At 38.0% G+C, this 12,778-nt stretch overlaps 1 protein-coding gene across 2 annotated transcripts in view; it reads left to right on the forward strand.

Moving 5' to 3' along the window:
• The window catches only part of LHFPL3 (LHFPL tetraspan subfamily member 3), a 577,335-nt gene that overhangs the window by 399,071 nt on the left and 165,486 nt on the right, over window positions 1-12,778 (forward strand). For both annotated transcript variants that reach the window (XM_015134635.3, XM_077997142.1), the window contains exon 2: window positions 12,172-12,408. In XM_015134635.3, the coding sequence (XP_014990121.1) occupies window positions 12,172-12,408 (237 nt within the window). The remainder of the gene's footprint in view (window positions 1-12,171; window positions 12,409-12,778) is intronic.

The raw sequence follows: 12,778 nt of genomic DNA on the forward strand, positions 1-12,778 counted from the left end.
CTTCTCTTAAGATCCTGTGGCTAAAATGCTGTTTAGATTTTAGCTTGTGAAAATGTTGCCTAAGTCAAGTCCTCTCCTGCAAATTTCAGATGTGTTTGTGACCTGCCAGCATGTTCAGTTGGTATTTATTAAAATTTTTATTAAAATGTGTTCACTGAAATCCAAAGAAATTACTTTCAAAAAATAAAGTTTTATAAAAACTTAAATTAGAACCTAATTGATTCGTATCTTTCTTTATAAGAAGCAGAAATTATTCTACATACAAGTAGCCATATATATATAAATTGATAAAGTACACATGTACACATACACACACATATATATAATCTTTAAAAGGAATATACACCTTTTAAGAACATGTAAAAATATTTACCTAACATAAAGCCAACTTAAAATATCAAGGCAAAAAAATCAAGCCAAAAAAAAGGGGGGATGAGTATTTTTGTACAATGTGTATGGAACAAACTATATGTGTATATGAAACCAACTACACAAATGTTTATACATAAATTTATGCACAAAAGCTCATTAATTCCCATTCCACACATTTAGCATTTATAATTAGTCTAAATTTCTTGGCACTACATGTAAAATGAAATTCAAATTAGGTGAAATTCTAGTGAAAATACAAGAAATATTTATATATAAAAAACCAACAGTTTTTAAGTGTCATTTTATTAGTTCTTGTACTCAAAAAATGTCTAGTTATAAGTAACATGTTAAGCAATGCCAAGATTCTATAAGTGTTCTTACTGATAAAACCAATATTCGAAAGTGATTTCACATGTGTTGTTATTGTTCATATGTAGAGGATAATAGCATAGATGGTATTATTAATAAAAGCATAGATTCCAAAAGCATAGACTGCCTAGGTTCAAATCCTGATTCTGCTGTTTGTGGACTGTGTATGAACTCGAGCAAGTATTTGAAATTTCTATGCCTTTGTTCCCTCACATGTAAAAAAATAATAATGTCAAGATTGGTCGAGAAATAACAAATGGCAGCCTCCTAGCAGCCTCATATTTCCCCACCTGACCTCCGAACCAACTGAGAGCGATGGAGGAAGATGGGGACCAAAATAGCCCCTTTATTACAAAAAAGGCTAGGCAGAAGAACATGGCTCTGGCTCTATTAGCCAAAAGGACTTCCTAATCTGCACTCTCAGAACGAGACATACTGAATCTTCGTAGTCTCAGGCAGCACTCAAAAATCAGGCCTGCCTTCTACAGTAACCAAAACAGCATGGTATTGGTACCAAACAAATATATAGACCAATGGAACAGAACAGAGGCTTCAGAAATAACACCACACATCTACAGCCATCTGATCTTTGACAAACCTGACAAAAACAAGAAAAGGGGAAAGGATTCCCTATTTAATAACTGGTGCTGGGAAAACTGGATAACCATATGTAGAAAGCTGAAGCTGAATCCCTTCCTTACACCTTATACAAAAATTAACTCAAGATGGATTAAAGACTTAAATGTTAGACCTAAAACCATAAAAACCCTAGAAGAAAACTTAGGCAATACCATTCAGGACATAGGCATGGGCAAGGACTTCATGTCTAAAACACCAAAAGCAATGGTAACAAAAACCAAAATAGACACACAGGATCTAATTAAACTAAAGAGCTTCTGCACGGCAAAAGAAACTACCATCAGAGTGAACAGGCAACCTACAGAATGGGAGAAAATTTTTGCAATCTACTCATCTGACAAAAGGCTAATATCCAGGATCTACAAAGAACTCAAATAAATTTACAAGAAAAAAACCACCCCATCAAAAAGTGGGCAAAGGATATGAGCAGACACTTCTCAAAAGAAGACATCTATGCAGCCAACAGACACGTGAAAAAATGCTCATCATCACTGGCCATCAGAGAAATGCAAATCAAAACCACAATGAGATACCATCTCACGCCAGTTAGAATGGTGATAATTAAAAAGTCAGGAAACAACAGATGCTGGAGAGGATGTGGAGAAATAGGAACGCTTTTACACTGCTGGTGGCAGTGTAAATTAATTCAACCATTGTGGAAGATAGTGTGGCGATTCCTCAAGGACCTAGAACTAGAATTACCATTTGACCCAGCAATCCCATTCCTGGGTATATACCCAAAGAATTATAAATCATGCTACTATAAAGACACATGCACACATATGTTTATTGCGGCACTGTTCGCAATAGCAAAGACTTGGAGCCAACCCAATGTCCATCAGTGATAGACTGGATTAAGAAAATGTGGCACATATACACCATGGAATACTATGTAGCCATAAAAAAGGATGCATTCATGTCCTTTGCAGGGACACAGATGAAGCTGGAAACCATCATTCTGAGCAAACTATCACAAGTACAGAAAGCCAAACACCGCATGTTCTCACTAATAGTGGGAATTGAACAATGAGATCACTTGGACACAGGGCGGGGAACATTACACACTGGGGCCTGTCAGGGGGTGGGGGCGCTGGGGGAGGGATAGCATTAGGAGAAATACCTAATGTAAATGATGAGTTCATGGGTACAGCAAACCAACATGGCACATGTATACCTATGTATCAAACATGCATGTTGTGCACATGTACCCTAGAACTTAAAGTATAATAAAACAAATAATATGGCCTGCCTTATGTAGGATGTACAGCATGGAGGAGTAGAACACATGCTCCGTGTGGACAAACTACTCCTAAGGCAGGGAAAGGAAAGGGCTGGAGAGGCATGCCCAGTTCCTCTTCCCCAGACACTCATCAGGTAACTCATTCCACTGCCATGGAAAGGAATGAGAAGTGGAATAAGGGGCCAAGAGTATTTAAGGAAAAATTCCTCTTTGTGGAAACTGAAGGTGTCAGGAAGAAGTGTTCTCATGTTTCTCTTACCTTTATTGGAGAATCAAATGAGATGATGCCTGTAAAGTGTGCCCCATATATGGTAACTGTTCAATAAATATTAGCTATTATTGTGATGTGTATTATTCTTATTAACTATATCATTATCAGGATTTTAATGAATGTGACTGGACCCATGGTATGTTCAGAAGCCATCTAGTGGTGCTCTAGAGATCAGAACTGTTTTTAATGTTTTAAGTTCTAAATTCTGATTTCATTTTATTTGGCTATTAACCCTTAAAATTTGGGTAAATTAGCAAGTGATGTTATTTATTTTTCCTCTTGTCTGGCAACATATTCTACAAAAGGTATTTCTCCATTAACTAGATAGTTCATACATGCAAGTGTGGACGAACTCTTGATCATCTGCTTATAGCCATGGTCTAAGCTGATACCGCACAGTGTGTGGATGTATATATAGATCCTTTTAGTTGGACAAACTGGAGCTGAGTATTTTGGCAGAGCAGAGGCTTTTCTCATCATCAGACACAACATTCTAACTCTTCTCTTTTGAGAGCCCTGTGTTTATATTTTCTTTTCTCCTCCATCTCTCTAAGGGATGTTATATCTTTTGTGTTATGACCCCAAGCTAAATGCCCATAAAATTATATTGTGTTTAAAGCCAAAATTTACCAGGACACAATACGTTTTCTTCACCACACTCTAAACCACAGTATTTCATGTCCTGGATTGTCTAGTGACTCCATTTTCAGAAGAGACTAAGGTGTAAATATTATACTTTTTCTAGAGGTATAAATATTATAGCTCAAGTTCGTCAGCCACATGCCAATAAAGAAGTGATAGGAATGAGCCTTCTATCTCTTTTACCAGGTGTTTAGAGTGACAGTCCTCGTGTGAAAGTTCCCCCTCCATAGCCTGGCAGTGTCTGCTGGCATCAATTTCTTCAACTACTGTATGCCTGAATAATTGACAGAGCTAAGTGGATGCAGGTTCCTTTTTTTCACCAAGTTCCCCTTGAGTGCTTCAGCAACATGAGGCAATTTATCATGTTTTTTGTGCAACAGTGCATAGACTTTTTAAAGAATGCATTTAGACTTTCTCTTCTTGTTCAGAAAATAATTTTAGTTCTCAGGTTCACAACATTAAAAGCCCCAATTGGGATAGTTAGACCAGCAGTATCAGCAGGCCCAAGTAACCCAAGTCATAGACCCCCTATTGCTTTTTTCATTTTGCTTCATTTTCCTTTGAAGAAAGACCCAATTACAAAGGTTTGTGGATTTTTCTATGAATGTTCCCTCCATAGAGGTTACATTCAGCTCTTTAGCAAGAAAAATGCCAGAGCAATTAGTGACTCTGGGGAACCACTAGCCATTTGTGTACTATTTCAGAAGAACCCATTGTGGGCATCAGTAGCCTCTACACAGAGATTCCTTTCAGAATGCAAATGTTTCTTAACGATTTGGAAGGTACCTAAAATTGAAATCAACAGTGATATCCTCACAAGGGTGCTTCTGTTGTATACTCTGCGTTAGAAGATGTCATGGCATGGTTTCTTTTCATCATTCTTCTCTGCTCACCTCCAGCTTGTGAGCTCTCATTTCTCTTTAGCGTTCAAGAATGTTCTCTCAGCCCAGTGGTGTGGCTCACGCCTGTAATCCCAGCACTTTGGGAGGCAGAGATGGGTGGATCACTTGAGGTCAGGAGTTTGAGACCAGCCTGACCAACATGGTGAAACCCTGTCTCTACGAAAAATACAAAAATTAGTTGGGTGTGGCGGCAGGCACCTATAATCCCAGCTACTTAGGAGGCTGAGACAGGAGAATCGCTTGAACCCGGGAGGCAGAAGTTGCAGTGAGCCAAGATCGTGCCATTGCACTCCAGCCTGGGCGACAGAGCAAGACTCTGTCTAAAAAAAAAACAAAAAACAAAAAACAAAAAAAAAAACACCTGCACGTTGTTCACATGTACCCTAGAACTTAAAGTATAATAATAATTTTTTTTTTTTTTTGAGACGGAGTCTTGCTCTGTAGCCCGGGCTGGAGTGCAGTGGCCAGATCTCAGCTCACTGCAAGCTCCGCCTCCCGGGTTTACACCATTCTCCTGCCTCAGCCTCCGGAGTAGCTGGGACTACAGGCGCCCGCCACCTCGCCCGGCTAGTTTTTTGTATTAAACCCCGTCTCTACTAAAAATAATTTTTTTAAAAAAAAAGGAATTGGATAAAAAAAAAAAGATGATCTCTGATATACTTCCAGAAAACCTGCTTGCTGCCAAAATGAAGAAACACATATCTGCAAGGAGGTTAGTCATTTCCTAGGTGACATTTTAATAAGAAACCCATTTTTGGATAATAGTCCAATTGAAACTAATTCTTTACTATCCCTCCTGGTCAGGAAATAACATGTCCAAATTAATCTAATGTCCTGGTGCCTTGTATATTCTAATGTTTACTATAGTGATCGTGCTACATCTTAAAGGATTATCAATTTGTGAAGAATCAGAAATAACTAATTATAAAGCCAAGAAGAATATTATTTAAACTTTCATTGACGGAGGCATTAGCCTAGGATCTTGCAGGTACTTCTTAGGATTAGGAACAGCTGTTAGTTTCCAGTGGCTATACAAATCGTGCAGGTTAATAAGGTTCTGGTTAACAGAATGCCAGAAAACAGAAATGTATTACAGCACTCAAGCATTAATGCAGAATATAATAGTCATGCCTTTCCAAAGAAACCAACAGAGCCTAAACTATTTTAATGGCTTAAATTAAATATACTAAACTTTGGGGGTGTTAACCTTTCAGAAACAGAACAAAATAGTCAAGTAGGAGGAGTTTTGATAGGAGGAGAAGAAAATGTACATTTTGATAATACATGTCAGAAAATAAAACTTTTGTTATGCTATGGCCATCTAAAGTTTTAAAAGCTTTTAAGTGCAATTGTGCGCTTTTTAACCCTACCATACAACTATTTAGATTTTCAAAACAGAGAATTTAGAAAGGGATGAAGTCTTTCACTTTAAGAAAGCTAAATGATGAGAACACATGGGCACATAGAGTGGAACAACACACACTGGGACCATTCAGAGGGGGGAGGGTGGGAGGAGGGAGAGGACCAGGAAAAATAACTAATGGGTATTAGCTTAACACCTGGATGATGAAATAATCGTACAACAAACCCCATGACACAAGTTTACCTATGTAACAAACCTGCACATATACTCCTGAACTTAAAAGCTCAAAAAAAAGAATATATCCAAAAAGAAAAAAGAAAAGGCTGACAAGAAGTGGATGGAGAACTCGTACACACTGCAGTGCCCTGTAGCCTGAAGAACTGAAATATCCTTGGTAGGTGGGCTAAACATTTTTTTCCAGGCACCCAAAACCCTGACCTTGTTAGCCTGGTTTCAAGCGTTCTCTAACCAGCCAACTCTCTCGCATTATTGCAAATAAGAGTTGCATCTCAGAAATTCTTTTTCTGTAACTTTCAGCAAAATAGCCATTGCATAAAGTACTGTTGTATATTATTCCATCTATCTTCTCATATTCTTCGCTTAAAATTTCATTTAGAAAGCCATATACTTTGAAAACAGGGAACAACGGCTTGCCATTCTTATTCCCCTGTGGTTTTAATTCAGAGTTAATTCTAGCTCTGTTTTTTATCACAATTTGAAATTTAGAGTTTCCAGAAATGACGGTTCTAAGATAGCCTACCTTCAAGACAGAAGGACTTTGAGAAAAGACATCTTTGTTGACATAACCATTCCACACACATCCTTTTCCAGTGAAGTTGTCCTATAATGTTCAGTAACCTGCCTGAGCTTATGTCAGTTGGTGATTTCTATTAACTTCAGCTGAGGCCGGGCGCGGTGGCTCACGCCTGTAATCCCAGCACTCTGGGAGGCCAAGGCGGGCGGATCACCAGGTCAGGAGATCGAGACCATCCTGGCTAACAGGGTGAAACCCCGTCTCTACTAAAAATACAAAAAAGCCGGGGGCCTGTAGTCCCAGTTACTCAGAGGCTGAGGCAGGAGAATGGCGTGAACCCGGAAGGCGGAGCTTGCAGTGAGCCGAGATCGCGCCACTGCACTCCAGCCTGGGTGACACAGCGAGACTCTGTCTCAAAAAAAAAAAAAAAACTTCAGTTGAAACTGTAATATAAGTTATTCTTCAGGTGATTCCCATTTGTAAAATAAAAATATTCAATTTTCTTTTTTTCTTTATAAGAAACTAATTTTCTCACAAATAAAATTATTTAATATGTAAAAACCATTTAGAATATTTTTAAATATTCCAAGTAATCCTTAGAGGTGTTTTTTTTTTTCATCTATAGTTTGAATTCAAAGATCTTCTGCATCCTCCTAAATAAAAGGAGTTCTTTCCATGGAACCCAAGTGTTTTAACAATGTTATCACTAGACAATGCCTTAGAGAGCAAGTTGGGTACTGACTAGTGACTGCTGGGAGATACAGAGAGAACAGAAATTTGAAAACATTTTCAAATCACCAACTTTACCTTTTAAAAATTATTCTCGGCAGGGTGTGGTGCTCACACCTGCAATCCCAACACTTTGGGAGGCTGAAAGGGCAGATCATGAGGTCAGGAGTTCAAGACCAACCTGGCCAATATGGTGAAACCCCATCTCTACTAAAAACACAAAAAATTAGCTGGGCATGGTGGCATGTGCCTGTAATCCCAGCTACTTGGGAGTCTGAGGCAGGAGAATTGCTTTAACCCGGGAGGTAGAGGTTGCAATGAGCCAAGATCACCCTACTGCACTCCAGCCTGGGTGACAGAGTGAGACTCTGTCTCAGGCAAAAAATAATAATAATAATAATAATAATAATAATAATATTCTCCCAAGTACTTGTAATCTGTTGTCTAATCATAACAAATTTGTTTCTGTTAAATGTCAACTAAATATGAACCCATCTTCAACTAGATTTGAGATTGTGATATTGACCTCCATGAACCATATTTTAGAGTGTATTACAGCTCCTTTAACTGTTCATTCATTTTTCCATTTTCAAACATATTTTAGTGCCTATTATGTAGTTGCACTATTTTAGTTGCTATATATTTAATAATGAACCAAAGACTTTTTTTATGTTCCTGCGTACATGTGCAGTTTCTTACATAGGTGAATGTGTGCCATGGTGACTTGCTGCACCTATCACCTAGGTATTAAGCCTAGCATGCATTAGCTATTTTTTCTGATGTGCTCCTTCACCCTGCCTGACCCAACAGGCCCCAGTGTATGTTGTTCACCCCTGTGTCTGTGTGTTCACATTGTTCAACTCCTTCTTGTAAGTGAGACCATGCGGTGTTTGATTTTCTGTTCCTGCATTAGTTTGCTAAAGATAATGACTTCCAGCTCCATCCATGTCCCTGCAAAAGACATGATTTCACTCCTTTTTATGGATGCATGGTATTCCATGGTATATATGTACCACATTTTCTTTATCCAGTCTATCATTGATGGGCATCTGAGTTGATTCCATGTCTTCGCTATTGTGAATAGTGCTGCAATAAACATATGCATACATGTGTCTTTATAATACAATGATTTATGTTCCTTTGGGTATACCCAGTAATGGGATTGCTGGGTCAAATGCTATTTCTGGTTCTAGGTCCTTGAGGAATTGTCACACTGTCTTCTACAATGGTTGAACCAATTTACATTCTCACCAACAGTGTAAAAGTGTTCCCATTTCTCCACAACCTCACCAGTATCTGTTGCTTCTCGGGTTTTTAATAATCACCATTCTGACTGGCATGAGATGGCATCTCATTGTGGTTTTGATTTGCATTTCTCTAATGATGAGTGACGTTGAGCTTTTTTCATGTTTGTTAGCCGCATAAATGTCTTCTTTTGAGAAGTGTCTGTTCATATCCTTTGCCCACTTTTTAATTGGTTTGTTTGTGTTTTTTCTTGTAAATTTGTTTAAGTTTCTTGTAGATTCTGAATATTAGACCTTTGTCAGATACATAGATTGCAAAACTTTTCTCCCATTCTGTAGGTTGTCTGTTCACTTTGATGATAGTTTTTCAGTTTAATTAAATCCCATTTGTCAATTTTTGCTTTTGCTGCAATTGTTTTTTTTTCCTCATGAAATCTTTGGCCATGCCTATGTCCTGAATGGTATTGCCTAGATTTTCTTTTAGGGTTTTTATAGCTTTGAGTTTTACATTTAAGTTGGATCAAAGACTTTCTTCAGAAAGTGTATAGTCTCTAAATTGAGATAATACTTGTAAATTAATAACTATAACAATGTAAAAAGTAACCAGGATCCTAAACTAGGACTTGTCAACAGCTATGAAAGTGCAGAGACAGGCAATGTTACAAATCAAGAAGAATTTGAGATGGCTTGCTCTGTGGAGGGTGTTACATTTGGCTTGAGTGCTAAAAGATATTTAACAATGGAACATTTAGGGAAAATCATGGCAAATACTCCAAAGAGAAGAGAAAAAAGAAAGATCCAAAAACTTGGAGTCATGTGAGGTTCAACCCAGGTGTAAAAGTAAGTGGGGTTTGGATTACAGAGTTTTTGATACCCGACTAAGATGCCTGCCTGTTCTTTAATGTCCAGTAGGGAGCCAGCAAAAATGTTGGGCTTGATGATCTAGGCAATCACGTGTAACCTGGATTTGAGTGAGGGTAAACTGAAGGCAGAGAAAAGTTACGACTCTTTATGAGAAGTATTAAAGGGCTAAAGTAGGGGAGTGTCAATAATACCTACCTATGCAGAAAGAGTGCACAGGTAGATTAGAGAAGCATGGCAACACTTGGGATGTGGGTCAAAGAAAAGAGAAGAATCAAATATGACCCGCAGTTTTGAACCATTATTCTGTAAAAAAAAAAAAAAAAAAACAAATAACTAAAGGAGAGTTCTCCCAGGCAGCCTTTCTACTTGTCACCCCTCTTGGTTTCTGTCTCCTCCAGACCTGCCCTGTAGAGCCATGTACCTGCTAAAAAGGAAGAAAGTAGGTACCCATTCCTGTATTGTTCAGTAAGCTGTGGTAAAGCAAGAGTTATATAGCAACCCTCTTGCCAGCTTCAGGAATTCTTTGACCCTGATAGTCACAGAACTCTAACTCAGTGTGGCTAAGCTACATACCCTGGAAACAGTAACCCACCATGAGGCATAGCCCTTGCCTGCTTTGCAACCTCAGCGTGATCACTTTCTCCAACCCAGTAACTGATCTCCCTATAGTTCCTCAAACACAGCAAGCCTCTTTCCAACACCAGAATCTTTGCACATGCTGTTCCCTGGAATATCTTTCATGCCAATTTCACTTGTCTAGTTTTTAGTCTGTTTTTGGCCTTAGCTTAAATGTTGCCCCCTCAAGAGGCCTTACCTGACCACCTTTTCTAAGGAAGGGCCAACTCTTTATTTTCTATCTGAGTCTTTAGTTTCTTTCCTAGTTAGTACTTACTACAACGTACAACCATTTTATCTGTATGCTTACTCATTTTCTTTTTGCCTCTTCTCCTGACAAAACATTAGCTCCATAATAACATAAACCATGGCTCTTCTCCTGGTCACTGTATCCCTAGCACCAAGAACAGCACTTGGTACTTCATAGGAGATACTCAATAAGCAATTGTTGAAGGAATTAGTGAATGAGTGGATGAACCCACTTGTTCAGAAAGCTTTGTATAACCAAAAAATAGGATCCTGAGTAATTCAATGAAATATTCAAAGAGACAACAATGGCTACTCTTCTTTTTTAATTTTCAAAGTAACCTCTTCCTATAAAGTGTATTTATAGAATTACCACAGTAATATTTGGGAAATTGAATGTAAGTATTCTCCAGGATTTCTTAATTTCCATAAAAGCTCTGTGGTGCCATAATATATTGCAGTGTTTTTCAGCCTTATTAAAAATGAAATTAAATGGAGAATAGAATAGAAAATATCAGCATGCATTGCATGTGGTAAGCATAGTTTCAAGAAACTTTTTTTATTGACACATAATAATTGCACATATTTATGGCAAACATATAATGTGAGGTTTTAATACATATTTATTGTGTAAAAATTAAAACAGAATAGTGTATCCATCACCTCATACATTTATCATTTCTTTGTGGCAAGAACATTCAAAATCCTCTCTTCTAGCTATTTTGGAAGGTATAATGTAATGTTGTCAACTAATAGTCATCCTACTGTGCAATAGAACACCAGAAATAATTCCTCCTACCTAACTGTAACTTTGTACCTGTTGACCAGTCTCTACCTATCCTTCTTCCTCAGTCCCTCCCAAGCCTCTGATAACCAGTATTTTACTCCACTTCTATGAGATCAACTCCTTTAGAGTCTATGTATAAGGGAGATCATGTGATATTTGTCTTTCTGTGCCTGGCTTATTTCACTTAACACAATGTCCTCCAGGTTCATTCATGTTGCTGCAAATGAAAGGATTTCATTCTTTTGATAGCTGAATAGTATATGCTTATATAACATTTTATTTATCCATTCATCCACTGATACACATTAGGTTGATTCTATACCTTGGCTATTGTAAAAAGTGTTGTAATAACATGGGAGTTCAGATATCTCTTTGACATACTGATTTTATTTCCTTTGGACATATACCCAGTAGTGGGATTGCTGAATTATATTGTAGTTCTATTTTTAATTTTTTTAGGAACCTCCAAATTGTTTTCCAGATGGCTGTCCCAGTTTACATTTCCACCAATAGTGTATTATAGTTCCCCTTTCTCTATATCCATACCAGAAAAACAAAGAAAAAGAGGGAGAAAAGATGAAACTTTTCTGTGGCAGGGGAAGAGGGAGGATCCCAGTATAACAATATTTTTTATCGTGATTCAAAGTCAGTACACACTCTAGTGTTTGCCATATTATCCTTTTGTGGCTGCTGTCATAGCTCCTCAAAGCCAGCCTTGAATTGTTATTTTGCAGTATTATGATTCCTTATAACCTATTTGTAATGGAAGCCTTCCCACAAATGCACCCAAAATTTCCATTTCTTAATATTTTCTTATAGATCAACCTACCTTAACCTCCTTCAGGATGCTTGGACTCACAGTAAAGTGCATTCCCAGAGTTTCTTTCAATGCAGAGTGCTGGGCTGCTTTTACCCTAACCAGCAAAACACACACACATGCACGCACACACGCGCGCACGCACACACACACGCACACACACACACATTCAGAGTGAAAGGGGTAAGACTTGCTGTTTTTTAAATCAAGAATAATTTGAAACAATGATTTGACAGGCAATGGAAACATTTGCTAAGTTAAAGATTTGTTGACTTATCTTTTTTTTTTTCTTGTGTTTTTCTCTCTTTCTCTCCCAGCTGCCTGCCTTGTGCTTGGCTGTATGATCTTCCCTGATGGCTGGGACTCAGATGAAGTAAAACGGATGTGTGGAGAAAAGACAGACAAGTACACTCTCGGGGCCTGCTCAGTCCGCTGGGCATACATCCTGGCTATTATTGGAATTTTGGATGCCCTGATCCTCTCGTTTCTAGCATTTGTGCTTGGTAATCGACAAGACAGCTTGATGGCAGAGGAACTGAAGGCAGAAAATAAAGGTAAGATTGCTTTAGGGAACTCTTACCTGGATGCCTCAAGCACAAAAAAAATGGTGCTTTCCATTCTTTCCCCTCCAATACTACTGCTTCCCCTGTGGTTCTAATTTGCTGCCTCTTTTAATACTGTGTAGTTTGCAGACTTTACCCCAGACTCAACTCAAGAAGTTTATACAATAAAAATATAATATTATACTTACTTATCTTTCTGAAGCTCCCTTAGTCCATTATTATTATTTTGATGCATTTTTTTCCAGTTTCTTCTTCCCTCCTCCTCTGATTTCAGGTTTACCATCAGAACTTAATGGCTAAGATGCAACTGTGGGTGGTGTCTATTTGGTTGAATGGAAAGTACTTTCTTTCCATGTATTCA

This window comes from Macaca mulatta, chromosome 3 (assembly GCF_049350105.2).
Source record: "Macaca mulatta isolate MMU2019108-1 chromosome 3, T2T-MMU8v2.0, whole genome shotgun sequence".
Classification (NCBI taxonomy): Eukaryota; Metazoa; Chordata; class Mammalia; order Primates; family Cercopithecidae; genus Macaca; species Macaca mulatta.